Genomic DNA, 26,237 nt, shown 5'->3' on the forward strand with positions numbered 1-26,237 from the left:
GCCTAAGATTCAAAGCAAATAACTGGGGCTGGGTCCGATTGTGCAGGATTTGGAGGGGCACCTTGGGACTTCAGTTTACAGTGCAGTGGGCACAAGGTTGGCTGAGGATAATTTGCAAGATTTGCCCTCTGTTTTTCTGACAGTGAATCCGTCTCTTAAAAGAGGGTGGTTGGGGCGAGAGAGCCATCCTTTAGTACAATAAACTGCCTGCAGCCTGGTGAGCGCTCCAATCCTGGGAGTGTTCAGAGGTTGGATGGCTATCTCTAGGGAATTCCTAGGGAATTTCCTGCTGTGTGTGGGAGCTGGACTACCTGACAAATTTTAGGGTCTTTCCCAATTCTGAGTTTCTGTGATCTTGTCGATCTTGAAAATAAAACAACCAGTTGTTTTTGTTTGTTTGTTTGTTTGTTCATTTTTACCAGCAAAGTGGGTTTATTCAGGAATAGGAGAGGAATTACGATTCAGGAGAAGAAAGCTATGGTGAAACACAGGCAAGTTCTGGAAACAAACGAGAGGAACACTTTTGTAGAGGAAAGGGGGAAGGAAGTTGGGAGGGGCCATTATAAGCAAAAAGTCCATTAAAGTAAACTGGGAGTTCAGAGTGTAGTGGCTTTTCATTGGTTGAGTTGTGACAGTCTCTCATGTTGCTGGGCCAGGGGAAAAATCTTTTATCTAGGGTAAGGTATAGGCTTCTTCCTGTTGGTTCTTCAAAGGGCTGCCAACAAGTAGTACACCATGAGAGCTCCCCCTTCTGGCTTCTGGACTCCATTTTATTTTATTTTTTATAATGTAATTTTTTTAAAAAGATTATTTATTTGACAAAGATCACAAGCAGGCAGAGAGGTAGGCAGAGAGAGAGAGAGAAGCAGGCTCCCTGCTGAGCAGAGAACCTGATGTGGGGCTCGATCCCAGGACCCCGAGATCCTGACCTGAGCCAAAGGCTTAACCCACTGAGCCACCCAGGTGCCCCTGGACTGCATTTTAAATAAGGTTTTCTTTATTTGGTTTCAGTCTCATGATGTAATTAAAGTCTGAGGGGTTTAAGATAAAATAGTTTGTCGATTATATTCATTTTGTGTCTAGGACAATGCCATGCACGATGGGCCCACAACTGTCTAAAATAGGGTCCTTGCCCTTAAGCCGCACATGGCTATAATTAAGTTAGTATTTGAAACTGTGAAATATAGAAGGCAATATAATTCAGAGCTACAATGAATTATACAGATCCTAAGTGGATTAACAGTTTAGATTGGGGTAAATTGAACATTACGTTATACTTTAGGAAGGCAAATTTCAAGATATTTAGAGAAAATGAATTTTCACATCTGAGAGTAAAATAGTTTAAGGCTTGGCCCAAATCAGACACCTAAATGATTTTCTGAGAATTCAACCCAAAATGATCCTTATGAAGAAGCTCCCCACAGGAACCACTTTAATGAGCTTAGATTGTCTACAATGCAGAAAGGAAGCCACATGATCAAGGATGTCTATAAAAGAGAGGTACAGATCCTCTCCAAAATCTGGTACCTCATCACAGCAACCCACAGGTGTCAGGTGCTTGCACAAGGCTGGCCATGCACCCCGAGGTGGGAGGGCATCTCTCTAGCCTTGTTTTGTAGGTGAGGACAAAAGCTCAAATAGGACGTAAGTTCTTCTGAATCCAGGTCCCCTCTAAGTTTCACTTTACTGCCTCAGGTTGTGATACGCACCAAGTATATTTTCCTCTAGACTCAGAGAAAGTGCAGAAAACAGTAAGGCCCAGATATGTTACTGTGTAATAGGGAGGAAGCTGAAGAACTCAGTGTCTTTGTTTGCTTCTATCAAGAGGGAAGCCCACCCTTGTTCCAGCTTCTCCATCAGCCAGCTGTTGAATATATGTGAAGAGTTATTATTGTTATTATTTTAAGAATTATTTTTTTAGGGGCACCTGGGTGGCTCAGTGGGTTAAAGCCTCTGCCTTCGGCTCAGGTCATGATCGCGGGGTCCTGGGATCGAGCCCATCCGGCTCTCTTCTCAGCAGGGAGCCTGCTTCCTCCTCTCTCTGCCTGCCTCTCTGCCTACTTATGATCTCTGTCTTCAAATAAATAAATAAAATCTTTTTAAAAAAAGAAAAAAGAATTATTTTTTAAAGGAAGCTTCTGAGGCCAACAGAGCCTATATAAAAAGCTTTCTGAATTCTACATGTAATGCTTTTTTTCACATTGATAAAGTATAGAAACTATTGCTAATTATTTTGTCAACTATGGCATATGCTAATAATAATGAAAATGAGGGCCACAAATCAGAGTGGTTATATCTTGGGCTTTGGAGCCAGACTGCCTGGGTTTGAATTCTGGTGCTGCCTCCACTCATGAGGTAGCAGTTTATTTTTGGACAAGTTACTTAACTTCTTTGGGCCTTAATTTTTCTCATTTGCTGAATGGGTATAGGGTTATGAGGATTAAGTAAACTAATACATATAAAGCATTTAAACTGTACTTAGCATACACGGTGAATAGATGTGCTTAATAAATGTTAGCCACTGTTACTGTTCAAGTACTAAGGAAAGCAGAGGTTTGTCATATTTGAGAATTCTTCAAGAAAGTGGAAGGCAACATAGCACAGACTCCAGAAGTCTTATCTGAATTGAAATTCTGGCTCCGCCATTTGCTGGTAGTATGATGTTGGGTGAGATACTCGACTTCTCTGAGCTATGGTGTCCTCAACTACAAAACTGAGTAATAATTCTTACCTCATGGAATTGTGAGGATGAAATAAAATAAATAATATATATAATAATAATAAAATATAAATAAATATATAATAAAATAAATAAACAAAAATGAATAAATTAAAATATAATAATAATAATAATAAATTTAAAATAATATAATAATAATAATAATTTGAAGAGCTCAGAAGGAGTATCTCTGGAATACACTCCCAAGTACTCTTCCCCAGGGACTATACGTCTAGATTACTACAGGTATCAGGTAAATTTATACCATGCTTTTTAAAAATATATTTATTTATTTATATTTATACCACAGTTTTACAAATAGGCTGCCCTGGCAGTGCTATCTAGCACATTCTTACTAGAGTCACTGAACTAAGGAAATCTGCCTAGGGCATTCAAGAAGCATTGTAATATGGCTGTAGTCTGTTTTTCTAGCCTGATCTCTCCCTACTGCCTTGGCGTGATAAACTGTTTCAGTCAGTTCGATTGTTTAGACTATTTTCTATTCCCCACCTTCCTGTCTTTACTTATTCTGTTTTCTCTGCCTGAAATGCTGCCCCCTCCAGATCTCCTCCTGCATGTCTCAAAAGCCCTACTTTTTTCATGTACTATTTTTTTCCATGAAGCTTTTTCTTATCTGTTCTCCAGATCAGAACATTGAGTCTTCCTCCTTTGAATTCTGCCTAAAACCTTTACTCAGTATTGTTCTGTATTTCATCTAAGAGGTCACTGATTGTAAAATACCATTATTTTACATACCACTAAGAAAGCAAAAAAAGGCTTTCAGTTAGGCTGACATATCAACTACAAGACACATCCCCACCTCAGAGATGTTAAAATGTGAAAAAATGTATGCTTCAGAGTTGATGACATATGGTAGTTCTTTGTGAATGTCTCTGAGTCACTTCTCCTAACTGGATGGTAGTTTCCTTGAGGGCAGGCATTTGCTGCTGTAATTTACTGGATTTATTGCGATTTACTCATTTTGTATCTGTTACCACCTCGCACCTAAGAGTATCTGATTGGTTGGAAATAATAATGATATTTTAATAAATGACCAATTTTCAGAAACATGTGGATTTAGTAGCCCTCAGTTTGTCTAGCCTTTATAGAAGAGTTAGTGCCTTCGACTGTTGACCCTTTGAATCATCTCTGGTGTCTGGCTGCCGGACAAGTGGAAATTGGAACATAAAGCTAACTGCCGAGTAAATCGTGATTGAATGGGCTTCCGAGGTATGGTGGTTGAACGGAATTTGCAACCAAATGCAATTCTTAGCCATTACTTTTCACCCTCATACACAAGCGGTGTTTCATAATGGAAATAAAGTTTGCTTTCCTGGCCATTAGCAGACCTCATCATTTTGGTTCCTAATTGTCCTTTTGTCTTGTCTTGTCTCCTGTTTAGTATATATGACCTCGCATTTAAGCCCGATGGAACGCAACTGATTTTGGCTGCAGGAAACAGATTACTGGTAGGATTGTGTTTGAGCTTCCTTTTTAAGTGCTTTTTTCTCTCTCCCTCTTGTAAATGCTCTGAAATTTGACTCCCTTTTTTTAAGATAAAAAAGGCAAGGGCGGAAAAACCAGTCATTTTTTATTAGGGAAGGAAATGGGCTATTTAAAACAGGTAAGTAAACTGTCTATCAGATAGGAACCTGTGAACAATACCTCCTTTGGAGTCATTAATCTTTCCCTTTTTACTTTGAGACACCCATGAAAGAGTTGAAAACAATTAATCAAAATGCCTTTGAAACTGGACTGGTGTCAGCTGACATTTTGTCCCCCCTGAAAAATTCAAGCAATAAGACTGAAGCAGCCCCCTCCCGGAGAAGCCAGATAGCCTGACCCCAACTTTCAGGCATTGGCCTACCTAAATAATTCCATATGGATGCTGTCCTTTTTTCATATTTTCAAAGAATATAAGCTCCCTCTGGAACCTATCCCAGTGTATAAAAGTAATTTTCAGAGAACTCTTTATGTTTGACCTAAAAACCTTTGTATGATCTCTGCTTCCTTCTACGTAAGTCCACTTCCCCTCTCTCTGTTGTCTCGAGATATGCAGACTGACTGATCTCCATTCTCTGTATGGTAATTACATAATCTTAAAACCTTGGTTAAATTGTTCTTCAGACTTCTTCTCGCCAGGGTAAACAATCCAATTCCTTTTACTTTTTTTTTTTTTTTTCAAAGGTTATCTTCTCCAACACTAACCATTTCTGGAGGGTTTTGCCTTGATTACTCAGTGTGTTTTTAAAATTTCCACATATTTATAGGTGTTACAGTGCTACAAAATATCCTAAATCCAAATTACAGCTAGGTTTTATAATATTTCCTTTGATTTGCAAACCCAGAGTTCAGGTCTATGACTTTCAAACTCTTGATAGCAGGTATGAAACATCTCTCTATGATGTTCATACTAGGGAAGGGGCTAGTACTAAAATTTAATCATGTTGTAGCTGGCTCTTTGTGGGTGCTAGCTTAACTTGGGAGGGTCTAGCTTGATTGGGTACATATCCAAATTCACACAAGTTGAGTGAATTTTGTAGAGAAGTTCTGCGGAGTGAACTTCTATTTCTTAAGGATTAATAGCATGTTCCTGGCCATGTAATTCACTGAGTTGGGACTTCTACTTTTTGGGTTCCTCCACTTTACGTCATATTCTTTCTGGTTTCTCAGTGTAGTTTTTACTTGATAAAATTTAGAATATTGACAAATATTGACAAAGTGACAAATATTTTGTTATATAAACAAAAACAGGAGCAACCTGCAGGAATTCTAACTAATAGATATCACATGGATACTCTGTACTTTGTCTCCCCCCCCCCAACCATGGGGGGAGGCACAGAGGGAGAAGGAGAGAGAATCTTAAGCCTGTAGCAGGCAGGGCTTGATCTCACAACCCTGAGATCATGACCTGAGCTAAAATTAAGAGTCGAACACTTAACCCGCTGAGCCATCAAGGCGCCCCTGTACTTCTGTCTCTTTTTTGCCAGGTTTATGATACCTCTGATGGCACCTTACTTCAGCCCCTAAAGGGACACAAAGATACTGTGTACTGTGTGGCATATGCAAAGGATGGTAAGAGTCTATTCTGATTTTACACTCTCTGCAATGGCGTCATAGCTGCTCATTTTTTCTCCTTAGTCACTCCTGAATACGACTTGTGGTTGCAGAAGATAGTTAAGTTTCTTAAGCTTCAATTCAATCATTCAAGTAGACAAGTACTTACTGAGGGTCATCTATGTGCCAGGCACTATTCTAGATGCTTGAAATAAGTAAATTAAATAGTATCCTGTAAATAAGGCAGAATAAGGGGAATTGGAGTGTTGGGTGGGGCAGGAGATTAGGTACAGGAATGAGGGAGGTGGTGAGGGTGGGTTTATTGAGACAGGAACAGATGAGCAAAGACTTGAAGGTGGGGAGCCAGTGAGATTCGGATAGTGGTCATCTAGGGGAAGAGAGCTTCTCACAGAGGGAAAAAAACCATTGCAAAGACCCTGAGGTGAGAATGTACCTTCCAGGGGCTTTGGCAGAGAGAATCAGGGGGAGCAGTAGAGGATATGGGTAGAGAGGTAACAGGTATGGTTGGGGTGGCCAGATCATGTTGGCTGTCATAAGGACTTTGACTTAGATTCTCAGTGAAAATGGGGAACCACTAAAGACTTCTGAGCAGAGGAGAGATCTGATCTGATTTATATTTTAAAAGGATCCCTCTAGCTGATATTTTGGAAACAGCCTGCAAGGGGTGAGGGTTGGGGTAGGGAGACCAGTGAAGAAGCATCATCCAGGCAAGTTTTATAACACTAGTGATGGTGGCTCAGACCTCTGAGGGAGGTGAGAGTAGAGGAAGTAGTAAGGAGTGGTCAGATTCTGGGTATTGTTTGAAGGATAGGATTGCCAGACAGATGGTATATGTGGTGTGAAGAAAGGAGGCAGGGGTGACTGCAAAGATTCTGACCTGAGCTAATGAAAAGTTTGGAGTGGCTTTTTTCTAAGATGGGAAAGGCTGCAGATAATATACTTAAAGTGGAAGATCAGGAGTTCAGTTTTGGACATGCTGAATTTGAGAAACGTTGATGCTATAGGAGAGAGGGGAAGGACTTGTCAGAACAGAATCGTTGAGTGGGCAAGAGGAGATGGGATCTAGGACCTAGATGGGGCATGGTGGAAGGTAAAGGATGTCACACAGGGGCTGGCAGAATGAGGCATGTTGTATTAGGAGTCTAACGGGAAGTCTCTTCCATTCTTTCAGTGAAATAGGAATCTACATCACCTCAGAGTGAAGATGGGGAGGGAGGTGTCAGAGAGTTGAGAAGAAAGGAAAGAATGGAAAGTTGCCACTTAGGAGAATGGCTGAGTGGATGTACAGTGAAATCCCAAGCAACATGAAGGGCCCACTTGAAGCTGATCATCAATAGAAAGTGAGAGCAGTTGGTGTGATTATGTCTTTTCCCCCCACTACTTTGGGCTGCATAGATGCAGGGTTGAAGAGAGTTGGGTTTAACCAAATTGGTAGGTTTGCAAGCACCTCTGAAGAGGAAATAAGAGGGCAAGGGAGTGGAGGATGTATGGAAAGGAGTGCTTATATACATTGACTTTGAACTGCTGGCTGTGTAAGCTGTGTAATGGCTGGTGGGAAGATTAGAGGACCACAGGGGGTGGGGCAGTGGAGAAGTTCTAGGTCCTGGTAGATTTGAAGGGCTACTGGCTATGATGAGGTGACAAAGAGGAGAGGTGGTAGTAAGAGAATGGATGCTTGAAATCGATACTGAGAATTAAAAATAAATCTCTGCTATTCTTTGTGTGGGGTTACTGAGAAGAGCATGGGCTTTGGCATGAGATGGCTCCAAGTTCCAATCCTAAGGTAGTTATTGAGTCTCTCTGAGTCTCAGTTTCCTTATATGTCAAATGGATATAGGATGAGAGGTAGTATTCTGTGACCACTGCTGAGAAGGCCCAGAATCAGAATGTTACAGTGCTTGAATGAACCTTGGAAATCATTCAGGTTCCAGGTTTTTAACTTCTTTTGGATGATGAACCTCTTCGAGAATCTAATGAAAGCTGCAGACCTCTTTGTAGAAAAGTGCACATTCTTCATGTATACACACAATTTTGTAAGTATAGCTTTAATTGGATCTAGCCCAGTGTCTTCAGTTTAGTCCTATGTAAAGACCTGGAGAAATCAAGTGACTCGCTAAGATCATGTAGCAAGTTAGTGGCAAAAACACTTCTTTCTTGCCTCATAGTCAGCTGTGCTGTGTCACAGTAGCCATGGGTTGTTTTATTTTCTGTTTTTTTATGTGCATGCTTGAGTTCAAATTCAGAGTAATACTGTAGGGAGGGCTTTGGTGTCTCTGGAGTTTATACACCTAGGGGTTCTTTGGCTTACTATGCCATTAAGTCCCTTGAGGGTGTCAGAGTGTGGCCTATGATTAGTGGCAATTGTCAGCACTTTGCAGAGTCCTGACACACACATCATCAAATTTGACCTTCCCATCAACTCTTTCAACCAGGCAGGTAGGGATTCTCAGTTCCTTGCATAGATGAGAAAACAGACTTGGAGAAATTACAGGTGAAGGTGACAAAGCCAGACCTGCCCCAGGTCCTCTGACTACAGAGCCCTCATTCCTTCTAATAGATCATGCTGCTTCTCCAGGACATTACATCATGATTCAGAAGTCTTTTAATTCCTCTAAACTGGTCTTTTCCTCCTGGCTCTAGCAATGGAAATACTCTGAATTATGGTATTGCTCTTAAAGCTTGCTTGTTTCCAGTGTCTCACCTAGTTTAATTAATATTTAATGAGCAATCATGATACAAACATATGAAAGAACTAGTTTTTGGTTCAAGAAAAATAAGACAATATGAAGAAATAATTGTAATAATAAGAACAAATTTTTTAAAAAGATTTTATTTATTTGTCAGAGAGAGAGAGAGCACACAAGCAGGGGGCAGTGATAAGCAGAGGGAGGAGCAGGCTTCCCGCTAAAGCAAGGACCCTGTTTCAGGATACAATCCCAGGACCTTGGGATCATGACCTGAGCCAAAGGCAGACACTTAACTGACTTAGCCACCTAGGTATCCCTAATTTTTTTTTTTTTTTTTTAGTACTGATTCTATTCCAGACACTGTCCAAAATACTTTAATCTCCTTTAATCTTCACAACAACTATGAGGTAAATACTGTTGCATCCATTTTTCAAATGAGGAAATGAAGCATAAGATGTTCAGAAACTTGTTCTGGGTCCTGCAGCTGGTACCATCACTAGGAATTCCAACTCAGACTCTGAGGACATAGCCCACACTCTTCATTACCTGCTGTCTGCCATTGTGGAGAGAGGAGTGATAGAAATAATAACAAATAAAAGCAGCTTCTGTGTATTTAATAGATGCAGCAATGTCCTATGACTCACCCAAATATCTGCTATTCCAGCCATCATGAAAGGTGTTTTACAAATATTATCTTAGTTGTTCCCTATACAGAGCCTTTGAGGAAGATGTTATTATTCCTTTCTGTTTCAGATGTAGAAGCTCAGAAAACAGTGACTTGCCCAAGGTCAACTTCCACGGGCCTTAAGAACAAAGTCTAAAATTCCTTAACAAGGTTTATAAAATCTGGCCCATGGTTACTTCTCAGAGGTCATCTCTCAGCAGAGTAGGTGAGGGCTCCCTGTTGTTTGCTGCCATGATACCCTGCTCCACTTCTAAGCACTTGTAAACTTGCAACAATGTCATTAAGAAGTAATTACTTGGGATGCCTGGGTGGCTCAGTCGGTTAAGCCACTGCCTTCGGCTTAGGTCATAATCCTAGGGTCCTGGGATCGAGTCCCGTATTGCGCTCCTTGCTTCGCGGGAAGCCTGCTTCTCTCTCTGCCTCTGCCTGCTTGTGTGCTTGTGCTGACTCTCTCTCTCTGACAAATAAATAAAAATCTTAAAAAAAAAAAAAAAAAGTAATTACTTGTTATATGTTGCCTCTCTCTAGGCCCATTCTTTCGTAAAGCCCAACTAGTATGGAAATGAAAAACTCATTTGTTGCTCTTGCTTAAATCCTTTCTTTGGGATAAAAAACAAGTTCTTGACTATGACCCTGAAGCTCCTAGAGATCTATCCTCCACCCACCTACCCCCTGGGCCTTGGTATTCCATGCTGGTGCCGGTCAGCCCCTCAGACATAACAGGCTTTTCCTTCCTCAGGGCCTTTGCATATCTTTTCTATCCTTGCAAATGGGTCTTTAGCTTCTCTTTGTACCTGGCTAAGCTTTGCTTATCCTTTAGGTCTCAACTGAAGGTTCTCCTCCTGAGAATCCTTTACCTCATCTAAATTAGGTCCCCCAGTTATTGTTTCCTAGGACTCACTTCTTATCACATTATATTTGTGTTGGATTAATTTCATTTAATGCCTTCTTTTACTAATAGACTAAACTCTATGAAGGTAGGGATCATGTGTGCTTTAATCACTGCTTAATCCTTAGCATAGAACATGATACCTAGCATGTGTCAGGCCCTCAATACATCATTGTTTACTCAGTGCCGGACAAAGCAAAATTTGAATCCAAACTTCCTGACTGCCATCCAGTACTAATAAGAAAAAGAAGTAGAGAAACAGCTGACACTTATTAGTTACCTCAAAGAGCTAGTTTTCTAAGAAATACTCCTTGGGAAATTCTGGTTTAAAATAAATGTGACAGTTTTCTTTTTAAAATACTTTTAGGCAAACGCTTTGCTTCTGGATCAGCTGACAAAAGCGTTATTATCTGGACCTCAAAATTGGAAGGCATTCTGAAGTACACGTAAGTAACCATTTAGATGTACAGTATTGTTGGTTTGACTCATACTGAGCTACTCCAGCAAAAGCCCCTTTAGGAAGAACTTTTTTCTCTGCAATTGAACTTGAAGGAATATGGTGGGTATAGGAAAGTTGGGTAATGAATACATGAATGAAAATTTCTTGAGCATGTCTAGCCTGGCCAACATTGAGCTAGGTGTTTTCATATAGCTCAGTTGAGTTAATCTGACACCATAGATTCCACCCCACCCAAACCAGTCCCCTTTTAATGTCCCCATTTTGGGGATTGGCCTCGCATCCACCCAGTTTCAACAGCCAGAAACCCAGGGTCACTGTGCTCCAAGCTTCCTCTCTGTAAGGGCTCTGCTCATGTTCTTCCCTGTTCCTTCTCCAAGTTAACCCCTACTTGCTCTGCAGATTTCAGGTTCAGATGTTGCTTCTTCTGGGAAGCTCTTCCTGGTCCTCTAGACTCAGTCAGGTCTTCTTCCTGGCGTTTCTCCCAGTTGTAGTTTTACAGTTTTTCTGGTGATTGCGATATCTCCCATCAGCCTATAAACTCCATGAAAGCAAACATTGCATTTGTTTTTGCTCACCCTGTGTTCCTGGTGCCTAGTACAATGCCTGGCCCATAACTGGTACTTAGAAAATGATTTTTTTTCTTTTTAATTGTGGTAAAACACATATAACAAATTTATCATCTTAACCATCTTTTAAGTATACAGTTCAGTAGTGTTAAGTACATTCATATTGTTGTATAAAACCTCCATAGCTCTTTTCGTCTTACAAAACTAAAATTCCATACCCATTCAATGACAACTATTCCCTGGGTCCTTGGCCCCTGGCAGTCACTATTTTACTTTCTGTCTCTATGAATTTGATTTCTCTGGGCATCTTATATAAGTGGAATCTTGCAGTATTTGTCCTTTCATGACTAATTTATTTCACTTAGCATAATGTCTTCTAGGTTTATCCATTTTATAGCATGTGTCTGCATTCCCTTCCTTCCTTTTTTTTTTTTTTAAGATTTGTTTATTTATTTTAGAGAGAGAGTGGGGGAGAGGTCAGAGGGAAAGAACCTCAAATAGACACCCTGCTGAGCATGGAGCCCAATGCGGGGCTCAATCCCAGGACCCCAAGATCATGACCTGAGCCAAAATAAAGAGTTAGCCACTTAGCCAACTGAGCCACCCAGGCACCCCAGAATTCCCTTTCTTTTTATGGCTGAGTTATATTCTAGTGTATGTATGTAGCACATGTTTTTCCACTTATCCATCCTTGATGGACATTGAGTTGCTTCCACCAATTCTTGGCTATTTTGCTTGCTGTTATGAATGTGGGTATACAGATCAACAGCTTTGAATGAGTGAATAAATGAATGAATGATGAATGAGGTTATAAGTGAAGTGTTACCCAGAAGTGAAGTAATAAAACAGAGGCTGAGATGCCATGTGTGTACATGACTCGCACATCTTTCATTGCTGTCTCAGGATTTGCCACGTTCCCAGATCTTGACCTATAATATCTTCATTGCACCTCCATCCTGTATTTCCAGGCCTCCACAAAGCAATAAATAACAGCCATCACCTATGCACCTGGTGCTAGGCTATGTGCTTTACTTCATTATCTTATCAGTTCACAGATCGGAGGAAGCTACCATGCTGGTCTTGGAGGAGGTAGTATTTAGACTAGGCCAGTTTTGTGGGTAAGGTCTAAGAGATGAAATGGTGGGTGAAGAGCAATCCACGGCAGGAGAATTCATCTTTGTGCTTTTTGTTGGTCACTTGCATAAGAGCTTGTGGTGTGTAGTCAGAGAGACTGTGGGCTTATCATAAAATCTTCAGTTGTAGCCACTGAAACATTTGTGGTTTGCTGCATAATAATCTATAGTTGTTTACTTCTTAGACACAATGATTCTATCCAGTGTGTCTCCTACAACCCTGTTACCCACCAACTGGCGTCTTGTTCCTCCAGTGACTTTGGTAAGTTCTGATTCCTAGTGTCTTGTCCTGGAATTACTGAAAATCTGGGCAAAAAATCCTGAAACCCATCCACAATGTGGTTGTTTAATCCTAAGAGAGTTAATGCTACTTCCCTCCCCTCGATGGCTAAGGGGAGGCTAACAGTTATTCTTTAAATTGTGTGGAAACCAAAAGAGTAAATGGTAACAAAGTCTGGTAAGCAACTGGGCGACAGCAGGAAGGGCCCCAGGGAGGGAGATGGTAAGAAGGGTTGGAGAGCACAGGCATAACTTGGTGTTGCCACCTCTGGGAAGCCTTCCTGTCTCATCTGGCATGAGTAGGTCATTATCCCTGCACCTCTGTGTTCCCAAACATCCATCATCCATGTGTGTGGGAAACTGTTTCAACTGTGCTTCTTGTGTAGCCACCGTTACTTGTTCCGTGGCTATAGCTGTCCTTCCTGAGGGGCTGGATGCCCGGAGGAGCTCACTGTGGCCCCGTTTATGGCATTGGCAATGGTGCTGGCACAGAGGAGAGGCCAGTGAAATGTCCATTGAGGCAGGGAGGGAAGGAGCAGAGGCATGTAGGTTATCTCTGTTTAAGGTCAATTCTGGTTTTCAGCTCATCTGTTCTTTCCTTGCTGAGTACAACAGAACAGGCATTATTGAGGAATGAGAGACCCATGTAATCCCTCTCAGTGTTTCACTGTTCCTATCTCAGATGAACACATTCCTACCCTGTCTATCTCATTGATGGAGTTCTGAGGTTCAAAAGAGAGAATATAATGGAAATCACCTTGTGTAAATGGGAAAGGGACTGTCATTCATTAAAAATTTTAGCATTTTCTCCATGTAAGGCACTGGTCTGTATGCTTACTTTTATGATTAAAAAGACAAAATAGAATCCCTGTCTTCAAAGAGCTTGCGGTTTGGGGCAGGTGGGGAAGTAGAATTTGTAAAAATGTAACATCAAGTAATAATAATAATAATATTTGTTGAATGTTTGAGGTGTACTAGGCACTGTGCTGAGAGTTAAAATGAATTCCTATTTGAGCTCTATGATCACCCATGAGGTCAGGTATTATTTTCATTTTCACACCACTGATAAAAAAGAACTGGAGCTTAGAGTGGTTTGGTGACTCACTTGAGGTTGCCCAGCCGATAAGTGGTGGTACCAGGGCTTGGACCTAGGCCATGGGATTTCATCTAGAGTATGATCTGGCAAACAGTGCTATGGGAGACACAGAAGGGAGAGGTTTCCTCTGCTGGAGGCTCCAGACAGGCTCGGTGGAGCACAGATAAGATATGCACAGGTTGAAATATTTGGGGGAGGCATTCTGGACCAGGGGGAGGGAGAAACAAATAGCTTGCTTGATGTTGCAGTATGCTACGTAAATACATTATTGCCCTAGATTTACCTTCTTGATCATATTTCATGGCTCAGGCAAAGAGAGGAATTTGCTCATGTTGCCTAGACATATACCTGTTGCAGAGCAGTGAGCCACTAGCAGGAGGGAGCCAGCCAAAAGTGGCCAGTGTGCCTTGGACAAGCAGGATCATGTGCTGTGGGTGAGGCCTGGAAGAGGAAACTGATTTTCAGGAAGCATTGTTCATTACTTCAAATGCTAAGTTGTATGCTGGTGGCAGTATAATAGTTACGAACTGTGAAGTTGCCATTTCTTTGAGTTAAAGCTCTGAAAAGTTGGCTAGAAATTCACCAATATACCCTCCTTTTTTTTTTTTTTTTTTTGAAATAATTATAGATTCTCTGTCAGTTTCAAAGATAGTAGGGAGAAGTCTACCAGGAAATGGGGCCTGGCACAATGTGTATATATAGTTCTGTCCTTTCATCACCTGGTTAGATTACCATTGCCACAAAGACATTCCTTTGTTGTCATCCTCCTCCTATTCTTCCCTAACTGGCACCTGGTAACCATTAAGCTGGTCTCAGTCTTTATAGAATTTTGCCATGTTGAGAATGTTATAAAATGGAATCATGCAGTACTTTATAAGATTGGATTTTTTCACTTAACGTAAAGCCCTGGAGGTGTATCAATAGCTTGTTCCTTTTTTATTGCTGAGTAATGCTCCATCCAATCTCTCTTCTTTAAATTATTTTATGTTGAAGGTTTGTGGTCTCCTGAACAGAAGTCTGTCTCCAAGCACAAATCCAGTAGCAAGATCACCTGCTGCAGGTGAGTTAAAGGCAGCTCTGAAGGTAGGTTTCACATTCCCTTCTCCCAAACAGACTCTCAAACTCCAGTTCATTTACACAGTGGAAAAGGTCTTGTGTGACCTAGGTGGTTTGGGCCTCTGTATTTTCTCTTTTCTTTCGTGGTCTTCTTGATGGGAAGGACCTGTGCCTTTGGTCATCAAGCAAAAGAGAACAGCAACTTGCCTTCCTGCAGTTTTCTAGCAACAAGCCTCCTCATCCAGAAGCTGTGCTCAGTGGAGGTTTTTTGGAGGTGCACAGCTGTCCTCATGTCCAGGTAGCACCTATGCTAGAGAAAGCACAGGCTTTGATACTAGACCTGGATTTGAGTCCAGATTTAGTCACTAACAGGCTCTGTGACCTTAGGAGGTTCTTCATTTGACAAATGGGGATAACTGACTTGATAGGGCTGCTGTGAAATGCACACAAACTAAGGAGTATAAAATAAGCAGCACAGTGCCTGACATACAGTAGAGATTATAAATGATAGCTATTCTGGCTGTGCAGCTTCTGAGGGTAGCTTTTCTCTCATTCATCATCTGTTAAGCACCTGCCTATCTATTTGAGAGGCTAGGCATACACCAAGATATAGATTCTGTTTTTAGGCGTTCTTGAAGGGGGAGGAGGTTGAAATGGTGAGTGGGGAATGGCGGCTGGCCCAGTGATGGGGGCACAAGCTAAGAGCTGTCATTGGAGGTAAGTGCAGAAAGCTGTGGGAGCTCAGAAAATGGTGCTATTGCCTTCACACCTCACTGTTGATTCTAAAAATAAATGGGATTTGAAGTTTGGTCCCCTGATTTTTACATCAGGACCAGGATGAGCCCTGTTGTTGCTGCATCCTCAGACTGTATTTCAACCAAGGCATCATCCTCATTTTATCTTCTTTGTATTCCTTTCCATCTTCCCATGCCCTTCGTTGGTTGTATGAACAGCTGGACAAATGATGGTCAGTACCTAGCTCTCGGGATGTTCAATGGGATCATCAGCATACGGAATAAAAATGGCGAGGAGAAAGTGAAGATCGAGCGGCCAGGGGGCTCTCTCTCCCCCATATGGTCCATCTGTTGGAACCCTTCAAGGTGATCTTATAGCTTTTCTCCTTCTAGAACAAATACTATTAAGAAAAAGGGCTTTCTCCACAGGCTGAGTTCCTTATTTCTTCCTAAGGTCTCCATCCATTCAAAACCTTCTCACTCCATTTGACCAATCTGTTTTGGAAGCCATTCCACTTGAATGGAATTTTTTAAGAGCCCATTTTGAGTTTTGGAATGAATCCCAGAGATTTTAGCAAAGCAGATGAATTATGTAGGCCAGCCTGACGTGTGTGTATATATGTGTGTATGTTTGTGTGCATGCATGCTACAGAAAGCCCATTTCTTTTTTCTTTTTTTTTTTTTAAGGTTTTATTCATTTATTTGACAGAGAGAGAGATTACAAGTAGGAGGAGAGGCAGGCAGAGAGAGAGGGGGAAGCAGGCTTGCCGCCGAGCAGAGAGCCCAATGTGGGGTCTGATCCCAGGACCCTGAAATCATGACCTGAGTTGAAGGGAGAGGCTTAACCCACTGAGCAACCCAGGCGCCCCAGAAAGCCCATTTCTTTATGAATTAATAACTCACCTCTTTGCTCTGGCTTCATTTTGGTCTTTTCCCCTTTTAATTTCTTCCCTCCAAATCTGGGCAGAACATGTGCCCACTGAATAATAAATAGCTATTTCATGAGCCTTTTTTTGCTGCCCCTTGCCAAAAAAATAAAAATTAAGTCTAGAAATGCCCCCAAAGCTTGTAGCTCCACAAACGATTGGCATCTACATTCTCAAACCTTATACACATTTTCCTTCTTCTGCCTAGGTAACTTTAAAGGTAGACTAATAGCTTTAGGTGTTCTTTGTATAATCCTCTAATATTAAATTCCCAGTATCCCTCAAAGAATCTTCTGAAGGTAAAGGACTTAATTGTTTACCAGCCCAATGTCATTTTACAGGTGGTACCTACTTGATTTAGAAGGTTGTTTGATTCCATTGCCTTTATACCAGATTATTATGCTTCTTCCTGAATAATTGTGTCCAGCCCAGAGCTGCACCATGCATGTATAATGCCTTCAAAGGCCATTAGCCTACCCCAGAGTTCCTGCTGTTTGATTTTGTGGCCACAGATGACTTTGTGGCTTCAGGGTACTATTTTTAATTCATGAGAAGCAGGATGCCTAGTATACCTGGTTGCTGTCCTCTTCCGGGCAGGGTTCAGGGACTCCTTGACAGGTTTTGAAATTATAGCTTTAGTGCAGTTCTAGGCAATGTGATTGTGAACAACCACTTACTGTCTACAGCCGATGGGAGAGTTTCTGGATGAACAGAGAAAGCGAGGATGCCGAGGAAGTCAATGTCAACAGATATTTTCAGGAAATCCCTTCCACTCTGAAGTCAGCAGTGTACAGTAGTCAGGGTAGTGAGGCAGAGGAGGAAGAGCCAGAGGAAGAGGACGACAGTCCCAGGGACGACAACTCGTGAGTGTGTCCTGAAGAATGAGACCCCTCTTAGGAGGGGTCCAGGCCCCAGTGAAGACCTGCCAGGCCAGACACTGTTCTGAAGCTCCATTCTAAGTTGGGTTGGGGGAATTGTTGGTGAAAGGTCCTCCAACATGGGGAAACACACCCTTATAACTTGTGTTACAAAATTATTCTTTGGGAAACTTAAGAACTACTGAAAAATCTAAAGGAGAACAACTTTTCTATAAATCCCTATCCTGTGGGGGAACCATTGTTAATATTTTAGTGTATTTTCCCTCGGTTTTTTAGTGTGTCCATATGATTAAGTCATATCTAACCTTCTTTTCTTCTATTTGACCATCATAAAGTGAACTCTTTCTGGTAACATTAGTGGTCCTTTTAAAAACAGATTTTTAATACCTGCATAGGATATGCTGTGTAGAAACACCATAGTTCATTGAACACTTCCTCTATTACTGGACACTTTTCCTGGCCTATTCCCCTGTACCTTACCTTGCATTCGATAGGACATATATCAAAGAGGAAGCCCTTGCCTTACCCACAATCCTCACACCCAATTCCTGGCTGTCTAGGCGTTCTTTCTTCTTTTCAGCTGAGTTTACCTTATAGGTTTTCCTTATAGGAAAACATTGGCAGCCTGGAGTGGGGAGACCTGGGGGAGCCAGGATGTTCTGACTGGGCAAAAATGATCTAGTTTGGGACTTTCCAAACTGCTTTATGGTACCGGGGTTCCTTAGAAGAAATAAGTGGAGGTGGAGGACAAGGAAAAGAGGAAAGGGTGGGCTTCAGATCCCTATCTCTGCTTCAACCAGAACAGCCCCTTTTATTGCTTGACATGAGTTTTTGTTTTGGTGAAGAGTCCCACTGCCAGGAATAAAAAAGAGAAAAGGGAAAAGGGAGATCGAAAACCACCAATCCAGCTCATGATATGGCTTCCATAAGAAGGCTCACCATGGGCTGGGTTCCTAGATTGTGTTTGGACCTCAGTGTATGATTTCATACAGAGTTCCCCTACAGGTCTTTTCCTGTTAAGATCCCTCTCCCTCTTTGTCCTTTTTCCTTAGTTGTGAATTAGTGCCTATATTTGCCAATATGATGGCTGGGTTTTGCAGATGAGGCTGCACCATTCCTTGCCTGCATATTTAATGGTGCTTCCAGATGACCGCAGGCCCTGGGCTTGAAAAGCTTGAATTAATAAACAGAGAGGAGGCAACATTAGGTAGAGTAAGACCAGCTCTCAAGAGCTGGGAATATCTCTTTCTTGAACTAGATTCCCAAGTAGCTTCATCTCCAGCCTTAGCTGAAGAGATTTCTCCTGTGTGCTGGTCCTACAGCCCTAGTCCCAAGGCACTAATAGTGATAGATACTCAGTTTCAAAGACAATTGTTGGTCTTCAGAGAGCCCACTATATTTTATTAGATCCAGTCAGAAACCATTTCACTTGTTCGAGAACCCCAACTGTGAGCGAACATAGCTTTACATGTTAATTTTCCTTCTTCAGGAAGAGCAAGCCAGCTTCCCCTTTGTCCATTAAAAAATCAGACAGCCCATGCCTTTCCACTGCAATTAGACTTGTTTCTTCACTGTCTCCCCACATTTTATAGTACATGAGTAAAAAGCACTTTTGGCTCTATCACCTTGCTCTTTCTTAGCACTACTCTCAGGAAGACTTGAAATGAGGGGTTTAACCTCTTCACTGTGGCAGAGTCACATAGTAGGGTATTCAATGAAATAATGGGTCCCAGGAGATTCACCTTGCCTCGTCCCAGTGGACTGATGGGTTGGCCCACATTACAACTTTTGGCCTCAGTATTGCTGTATAACATTTGGCAATCTGACAGTCTGGCCAGCACTTTTTCCTATTGTTTGTTAAACCCTTAGGGCTACAGTTATCAGTGGGTCATGGCCCCACATAACCTCTTTGTCTTCTGTTGATTAGAGAGGAACACAATGACATCCTGGCTATAGCTGACTGGGGACAGAAACTCTCCTTCTACCAACTAAGTGGGAAACAGGTATGTAGCACTATACAAACCCAGTGGGAAATACGGTTTTGGTCATGCCTATTATATGCTCTTTTTACTTTCAAAGATTATATTATTAGTAATTATACTTTATTATTGTTAGCTCCTGTTTTTTGAGCATTTACTTTAATACCTGGTACTGTGCTTAGGGTTTTACATATTTTATCTCCTTTAATTATCACAAAACCCTGTGAAGTAGGTACAATTGGTTATCAACTTTGTAGAAATGAGTAGGCAAGACTCAGAGCAGTGAAATAAAGATTATGCCTAAGGTGCTACACTGCTAATAAATGGGTGGCACCTGAGATTGAAACGCAGATTGTTTTGATTCAAAGCCTTGGTCTTAGTTATATATCTATCTTCCTTTATTTGCTTTATGCATTCTACAAACATTAACGAGCACCCACTTAGACCAGCACTTTACCTGTGCTAGGAGCTACTGACAGAGCTGTTTATGCCTCTGCGTTAAGGCTGGTAGGGGCACAGTTGATAGCCCCTATTCCCAGTGCAGCATGGTACATGGTATCTTAGAGAGATGTATAGATAGGCTGTTACAGGGACACAAAAGATAACATCGTTGCTTGATGGAAATGGGAGATTTTGTAGAGGTGAACTTTGAGCAAGATAAACAGGTATTTGCTAAGCAGAGGACATTGGGACTAGTGTTTCAGGCAGAGGAAATAGCATCTGCAAAGGCAGGGAAGAATGAAGATATATGTCAACTCAGGGAACAGAGGGTTGTTCAGAGTGACTGGATCCCAAGAATTGTGGATAAAGATGGAACTAGAAAGGAAGATGGGGATATGAGTCTAAAGGACCTGAGTCATGTGAATTAGGAGTCTGAACTTCATATAAGTATTTAGGAGCCATCAATTTAGGTAGGGAGTGACTCAATCAGATTCTTGTTTCAGAAGAATTCCTTGTTTCTGTGGAGGGCTGGATTAAAATAGAACCTGGTGGTAGAAAAACCTATTAGGCTGGAGACACCAAGGATTAGAGTGAAGGTGGTACATGGTGGCTTAGGTACCACAGCCAAGCAGGTGAGAAATACAGCCTGTTCAATGGAGCCTTTGTTTAACAGTATCCTTACTCCTCAAAACATGTCCTGCTAGAAAGGAGGGGTTTCAGTTAGGTGTAGCCCTAACTGCTACAGCTTTGAGGCCATTTCTTTTCTTCCTCATCTTGCCATTAGTTTTTTTTGTTGTTGTTTTTGGTGTGGGGTTTTTTTTTTTTTTGGTAGCTGAGTAGAGAAAAGATAAAGGTAGATAGTGAAGTGTCTTCTGAGTTTGCCTTGGCCAATTTCCCCAAACCCTCATTTTTAATTATCTTGCATCTAGCCGTGTCCTGTCTGTTCATTCACTTAATATGTGTGTATATCATTATTCAACAAATATTTACTGGCATATCTATTGTGTATGAGGCCCTGGTCATGGGTATTGGAAGTTCTTGGGAACAAATAACCACACTACACAGGGAAGGAATAGGGTCTTGTTGCTATAAAGAACCTGACTTGGTGGTCACAGCCATGGGCAATATCTTGCATCTATGTAGCACTAGAGTTCATCCTGTGGCTCAGAGTTTTTTGAATGGTAAGCAACCTCGTTCCGCTGAGATAACCCAGTTGGCTAGGGACAGTAAAATTGTTTCCTTAGGTATCTTTGAAATCTGGGAAGATTTAGAATTAAATATAGGATGATGAAGTAAATCAAGCCTATACTTTTGTGTTAGGTATACTTTGTGTATTTTTGGCATTTTTAAGTGTTTGTAATGTTTAAGGGTATCTGGATTAATGATTATAATAGCTAACATTTATTGAATTTTAGGCATTGTATAAACTCTTTACAAGGTTAACTTTTAATCTTTGTAACAACTCTGTGAAGTATGTATGTATTATTACCACTTTACATATTAGAAAATTGAGGTATAGGGAGGTTCAATAACCAGCCAAAGCCATACAGGGTAGTAATGGCCAAGTCTGGTTTGTAACCCAGGCAGACTGGTGCTAGAAATCCATATTAGAATATCTATCAGATCTGTCTTGTGATGACCATTTAAGAGTTATAATTGAGTAATCAATTTTATACAACTGATTTTAAATTGAAAGGTGTAAGAAATTTTTAGTCAAGTACCTAAGTAATATTGGAATGTTAAAAAGATTCATTATATTTTCTGGTGTGGGGTGGGGTGAGGGTATTTACTGATCTTCTTGAATCTATATACTTAAATGTCTTTATTCTTTCACCAAATGTGGAATAATTTTTTGTTATTTCTTCATCTTCATTCTCTCCTTTTCCTTCTGGGTCTCCAGTTACATGTTAGACCTCTTGATATTGTTCTTCAGATAATTGAGGCCCTATTCATTTCTTAAATCTTTTAACACCCTGCTCTGATCTGTTGCTCAATCTTCAACTTCATTGACTCTTCTGTCATCTATAATATTTCTGTTAAACCCATCCAGTGAATTTTTGTTTCACTTACTGCATTTTTCAGTTCTAGATTTCCATTTGGTTCTTTTTTCCTATTTGTCCACTCATTATAGGAATATTTTCCTTTATATCCTTGACCATAGTTGTAATAGCTATTTTAAAATTTTCATCTGCTACTTCGTATCTGAGTTACCTTGGGGTTAATTTATACTAATTATCTTTTCTCTTGAATATGGTTCACATTTTTGCTTTTTGGAATTTTGGGTTATATCCTAAACATTGTAAATGATGCATCATAGGGATTCATTTCTGTCATGTTCCTCTGAGGATTATTGTGTAGTTTTGTTTTGTTTTAATATGGAACGCTTACGGGTTTGTTATCCTTGCACCGGGGCCATGCTAATCTTCTCTACAGTGTTCCAGTTTTAGTATTTGTGCTGCTGAAGGAGCACTGTAGTTGGGGTTTTAATTAATTAATTTTTTAAAGATTTTATTTATTTGAGAGAGAGTGAGAGCAAGAGAGATCACAGAGGATGAGGGAGAAACAGACTCATCCCTAAGCAGAGAGCCTGTTGCGGGGCTTGATCCCAGGACCCCAAGACAGTGACCTGAGCTGAAGGCAGTTGCTTAACCGACTGATCCACCTTGGCATCCCTATAGTTGGTTTTTTTAAAAAACAAATAGTTAACTTTGCTGGATTCAACATTCAAAGTCCCATCTTTCCAGTGTAAGCAGCCCTGAAGTCTCTATTGAGTTCTTTAGCCTTGCTAGGCTGCCTGGCATCTGCCCCACATGTGTGTAGTTCAAAGAGTTCAGATATTCAGTAGTGTATGTGCGGAATTTTGGCTCTCCCTCCCTCTCTCATCTGTCTCTTTCTGGGATTCCCCTCATTTTCAAGCTGTTATAGCCACTCCAAATCCTGTGCTCATCTGGCAGGGTGCTGATAGGACCTGCCTTTAGGCAAAAAGCCATTAAAAAAGTGAGAAACTCACTTGATGCAGTCTTTTCTTCCAAATGTCCATGTGTCTTCAGTTTTTGTCTGCTTCTGATTGCTCTTTAGTGCCTTCAGGTGGTTTTAATTTATAGTTGGTCCAGAGTTTATAGTTGTTACCTGCAGGAGAGTTAGCCCAATGGGAACTAGTGATCCATTACCAGAAGCTGCAAGCCTTCCATCTCATGACTCATAAGATTTTTTTTTTTTTTTAACTTTCAGGCACCTGGGTTTCTCAGTTAAGTGTCTGCCTTTGGCCCAGGTCATGATCCCAGGGTCCTAGGATTGAGTCCTGCATTGGGCTCCCTACTTGCTGAGGAGTCTGCTTCTTCCTCTGCCCAACTCTGCCCTCCACCCCTGCTCCTGCTCTCCTTCTCTCTTGCAAAAATAAAATCTCTCTCTTTTTTAAAGATTTTACTTATTTATTTGAGAGAGAGAGATCACAAGTAGCAGAGAGGCAGGCAGAGAAAGAGGGGGAAGCAGGCTCCCTGCTGAGCAGAGAGCCCGATGCAGGGCTTGATCCCAGGACCCTGAGACCATGACCTGAACTGAAGACAAAGGCTTAATCCACTGAGCCACCCAGGTGCCCCAATAAATAAAATCTTTTTAAAAAGATTTTTTTAGGGCACCTGGATGGCTCAGTCACTTAAGCATCTGCCTTTGGTTCAGATCATGATCCCAGGGTCCTGGGATCGAGTCCCCACATCAGGCTCTTTGCTTAGCAAGGAGCCTGTTTCTCCCTCTGCCTGCCACTTCCCCTGCTTATGCTCTCTCTCTTTCTGACAAATAAATAAATAAAATCTTTTAAAAATATTTTTTTAGTTTTCTTACTAGATTTACTATCATTATATCAGAAATAGGGGCAGTTTGACTGTTAGGCATTTGAAATTATTTTATTTTATTTTATTTTATTTTATTTTATTTTATTTTATGTATTTATTTAAGAGAGAGGGAGTGCTCATACACAAGCAGGAGGAAGGGAGAGGCAGAGGGAGAAGCAGGCTCCCTACTGAGCAGGGAGCCTGATGTGGAACTTGATCTCAGGACCCCAAGATCATGTCCTGAGCCTAAGGCAGACACTTAACCTACTGAGCCACCCGGATGCCCCAGGCATTTGAAATTCTTATAAAGGAAAATTGAATATATAAAATGAATAATTGCAGTTTAAATTAGTTTAAGGAATCAACTAAGTTGTTAATGACACTAAGAAATTTTCTTTTCTTTTCTTTTCTTTTTTTTTTTAAGATTTATTTCCTTATTTTCAAGAGAGAGTGAACAAGCATGGGGTGGGTGGGTAGGGTCAGAGGGAGGGAAAGGGAAACCCAAGCAGACTCCAGGCTGAGTGTGGAGCCCAGTGACCCTGAAATCAAGCCTGAGCCGAAACCGAGATTCTGATGCTTAATCAACTGTGCAACCCAGGCGCCCCAACACTAAGGGATTTTAAAGTCTATTCAAAATTTAATTCAGTAAATGATCATCAAGGTCCCCTTTCAATTAGTTGTTTACTTTTGTTATACTAATAAATAGGAAAATATTTATAAATTGAACTTAAAAACTTATTGAGAAACAAGGTTTTTAGAATTATTTCTTTCTAAACTAATAGTTTAATAATGGCAATTATAAATAATCTTTTTATTCACAAAAAGTTCCCTTAGGGGTAGCAAAAAACTCCAGTGACAATAAGGAGCTTGGACTTTAATGGGTGGTAAGAGGAGTGGGGGTACATCAAATTAACCCTATTATTTATCAAAGCAGTGAGAGAAGTACTGTGGGGGAGGTGAGCACAGGGCAATGGGAGCACAGAGGAAGGGGCACTAAATCAGGCCTTGGGTGGGACAGATTGGGGAATGTTTTCTGTAGGAGTTGACACCTGGTAGAGAGAGAGAGAGTGAGGACACTCCTGGCCGGGGCTTGGGTCGTATAGAGAATAGCACTTGTGAGGATATGGAGGCCTAAAAGAGCATGGTCTGCTTGGCAAATACAAGATGTTCATTTTGAGTGAGAAAAGGCTCTTGGGAGCTGAGCTCAGGAGTTTGACCTTGACCCTCACAACTAAGGGAAGAATACCAAAACTGAAAAGACGACTCACAGAGAAATTTTTGCAAATCATGTATCTGATAAGGGCCATGTATCTGGAATATATAAAGAACTCTTACAACTCAATAATAAAAAGACAACCAATTAAAAATTGGAGAAAAGATCTGAATAGACATTTCTCCAAACAAGACATACATGTGGCCAGTAACTACATAAAAAGATCCTCAACATTATTAGGTACCAGGGCAATGCAAATCAAAATCATCCCACTTGGATGGAGAAATTGGAACCCTCATATACTACTGGTACAAATATAAAATGGTACAGTCACTTTGAAAAAATATGGCAGTTCCTAAAAAGGTTATACATAAAGTTACTGTAGATCTAGTGATTCCACTCCCAGATATATATATATCCAAGAGAGATGAATATATGTCCACATAAAAACTTGTACACATATATCCATAGTGGCATTATTGATAATAGTCAAAAAAGTAGGCATGGCTATTAATTGATGAATGGATAACAAAATGTGGTATATCCATGTAATAGAATATTATTCAGCAATGAAGAGGAGTGAAGTACTGATATACGCTACAATATGGATGAATTGGTCCCAAAAGGCCACAAATTGTGTGGTCCCATTTATGTGAAATCTCCAAAGTAGGCAAATCTATAGACAGAGAAAGTATATTAGTGGTTGCCAGGGGGAGGAAAAGAGAGGAGAATTGGGATCTACAGCTAATCGGTACAAGGTTTCTTTTGGGGGTGATAGAATTAGTTCTGAATTAGTGATGATGTTTGCACAATTAATTATATACTTTAAATGGGTGAATTGTATGATATGTGAATTATATCTAAAGAGAAGTAGAAAGGTTGTTGTTTCAGATTAGAGGACAGTTTTTAACATTAGATATATTTGGCTTTATGAAATACTTTTAAAAAAAAAGGAAGAAGAAAGAAGCTGAGGGGAACCAATGGAACCCTTGCAAGGGCTGTGTGTGAAGCAAGGCGTATGGGAGAAAGCCCAATCTCTGTGTCTGGGTTGGTTGAGGAGCTAAGACATATACCTGGAGCAGCTAGTAGGACTGGGGGAGATGCTGGTGACCCCAGCAGTGGAGGATTCAACTATGTGGAGGGATGGAGTAGGGTGCTCCAGAGGAGACTAGCTTGTGTTCATGATGGAATCCCACAGGGAGTAATGGCTAGCTTGCCCTTGTCTTGACTCCCCTCATTAAAGTTGGTAGGAAAAGCCCTAAATTGTGTTGTGAATACTATGGATTCAGGAGTGTTTTTTCCCTTGGTGTGTGTTTTCTTTTCTCAGATTGGGAAGGATCGGTCACTGAACTTTGACCCCTGCTGCCTGAGCTACTTTACTAAAGGGGAGTACATTTTGCTGGGAGGGTCAGACAAGCAAGTATCCCTTTTCACCAAGGATGGAGTGCGGCTTGGGACTGTTGGGGAGCAGAACTCCTGGGTGTGGACGTGTAAAGTGAAACCTGACTCCAACTATGTGGTAAGGAGGGGAAGTTCATTCTGTTGGGCCATTGTCTGAGCAGGCACAGACATCAGGCATGTGTAGCCA

General features: G+C 41.0%; 1 protein-coding gene and 1 pseudogene across 5 annotated transcripts in view; one reads left to right on the forward strand and one right to left on the reverse strand.

Annotated features, from left to right (window-relative positions):
• The window catches only part of IFT122 (intraflagellar transport 122), a 70,555-nt gene that overhangs the window by 3,206 nt on the left and 41,112 nt on the right, over positions 1 to 26,237 (forward strand). For 3 of the 5 annotated variants that reach the window (XR_004380758.1, XM_032841548.1, XM_032841549.1), the window contains exons 2-10: positions 4,122 to 4,188; positions 5,710 to 5,794; positions 10,426 to 10,504; positions 12,403 to 12,479; positions 14,586 to 14,652; positions 15,602 to 15,748; positions 16,995 to 17,171; positions 19,114 to 19,189; positions 25,977 to 26,168. Coding sequence is in view for 4 of the 5 variants with exons in the window: in XM_032841548.1 (XP_032697439.1) it covers positions 4,122 to 4,188; positions 5,710 to 5,794; positions 10,426 to 10,504; positions 12,403 to 12,479; positions 14,586 to 14,652; positions 15,602 to 15,748; positions 16,995 to 17,171; positions 19,114 to 19,189; positions 25,977 to 26,168 (967 nt within the window). In the remaining variant the exon portion in view is untranslated. The remainder of the gene's footprint in view (positions 1 to 4,121; positions 4,189 to 5,709; positions 5,795 to 10,425; positions 10,505 to 12,402; positions 12,480 to 14,585; positions 14,653 to 15,601; positions 15,749 to 16,994; positions 17,172 to 19,113; positions 19,190 to 25,976; positions 26,169 to 26,237) is intronic. The other 2 variants (XM_032841550.1, XM_032841551.1) reach the window with 1 other exon arrangement.
• On the reverse strand, positions 21,976 to 22,076 carry LOC116857518 (annotated as a pseudogene).

The sequence above is a fragment of the Lontra canadensis genome, unplaced genomic scaffold, assembly GCF_010015895.1.
Source record: "Lontra canadensis isolate GAN:19392208 unplaced genomic scaffold, GSC_riverotter_1.0 scaffold124, whole genome shotgun sequence".
Taxonomy (NCBI): domain Eukaryota; kingdom Metazoa; phylum Chordata; class Mammalia; order Carnivora; family Mustelidae; genus Lontra; species Lontra canadensis.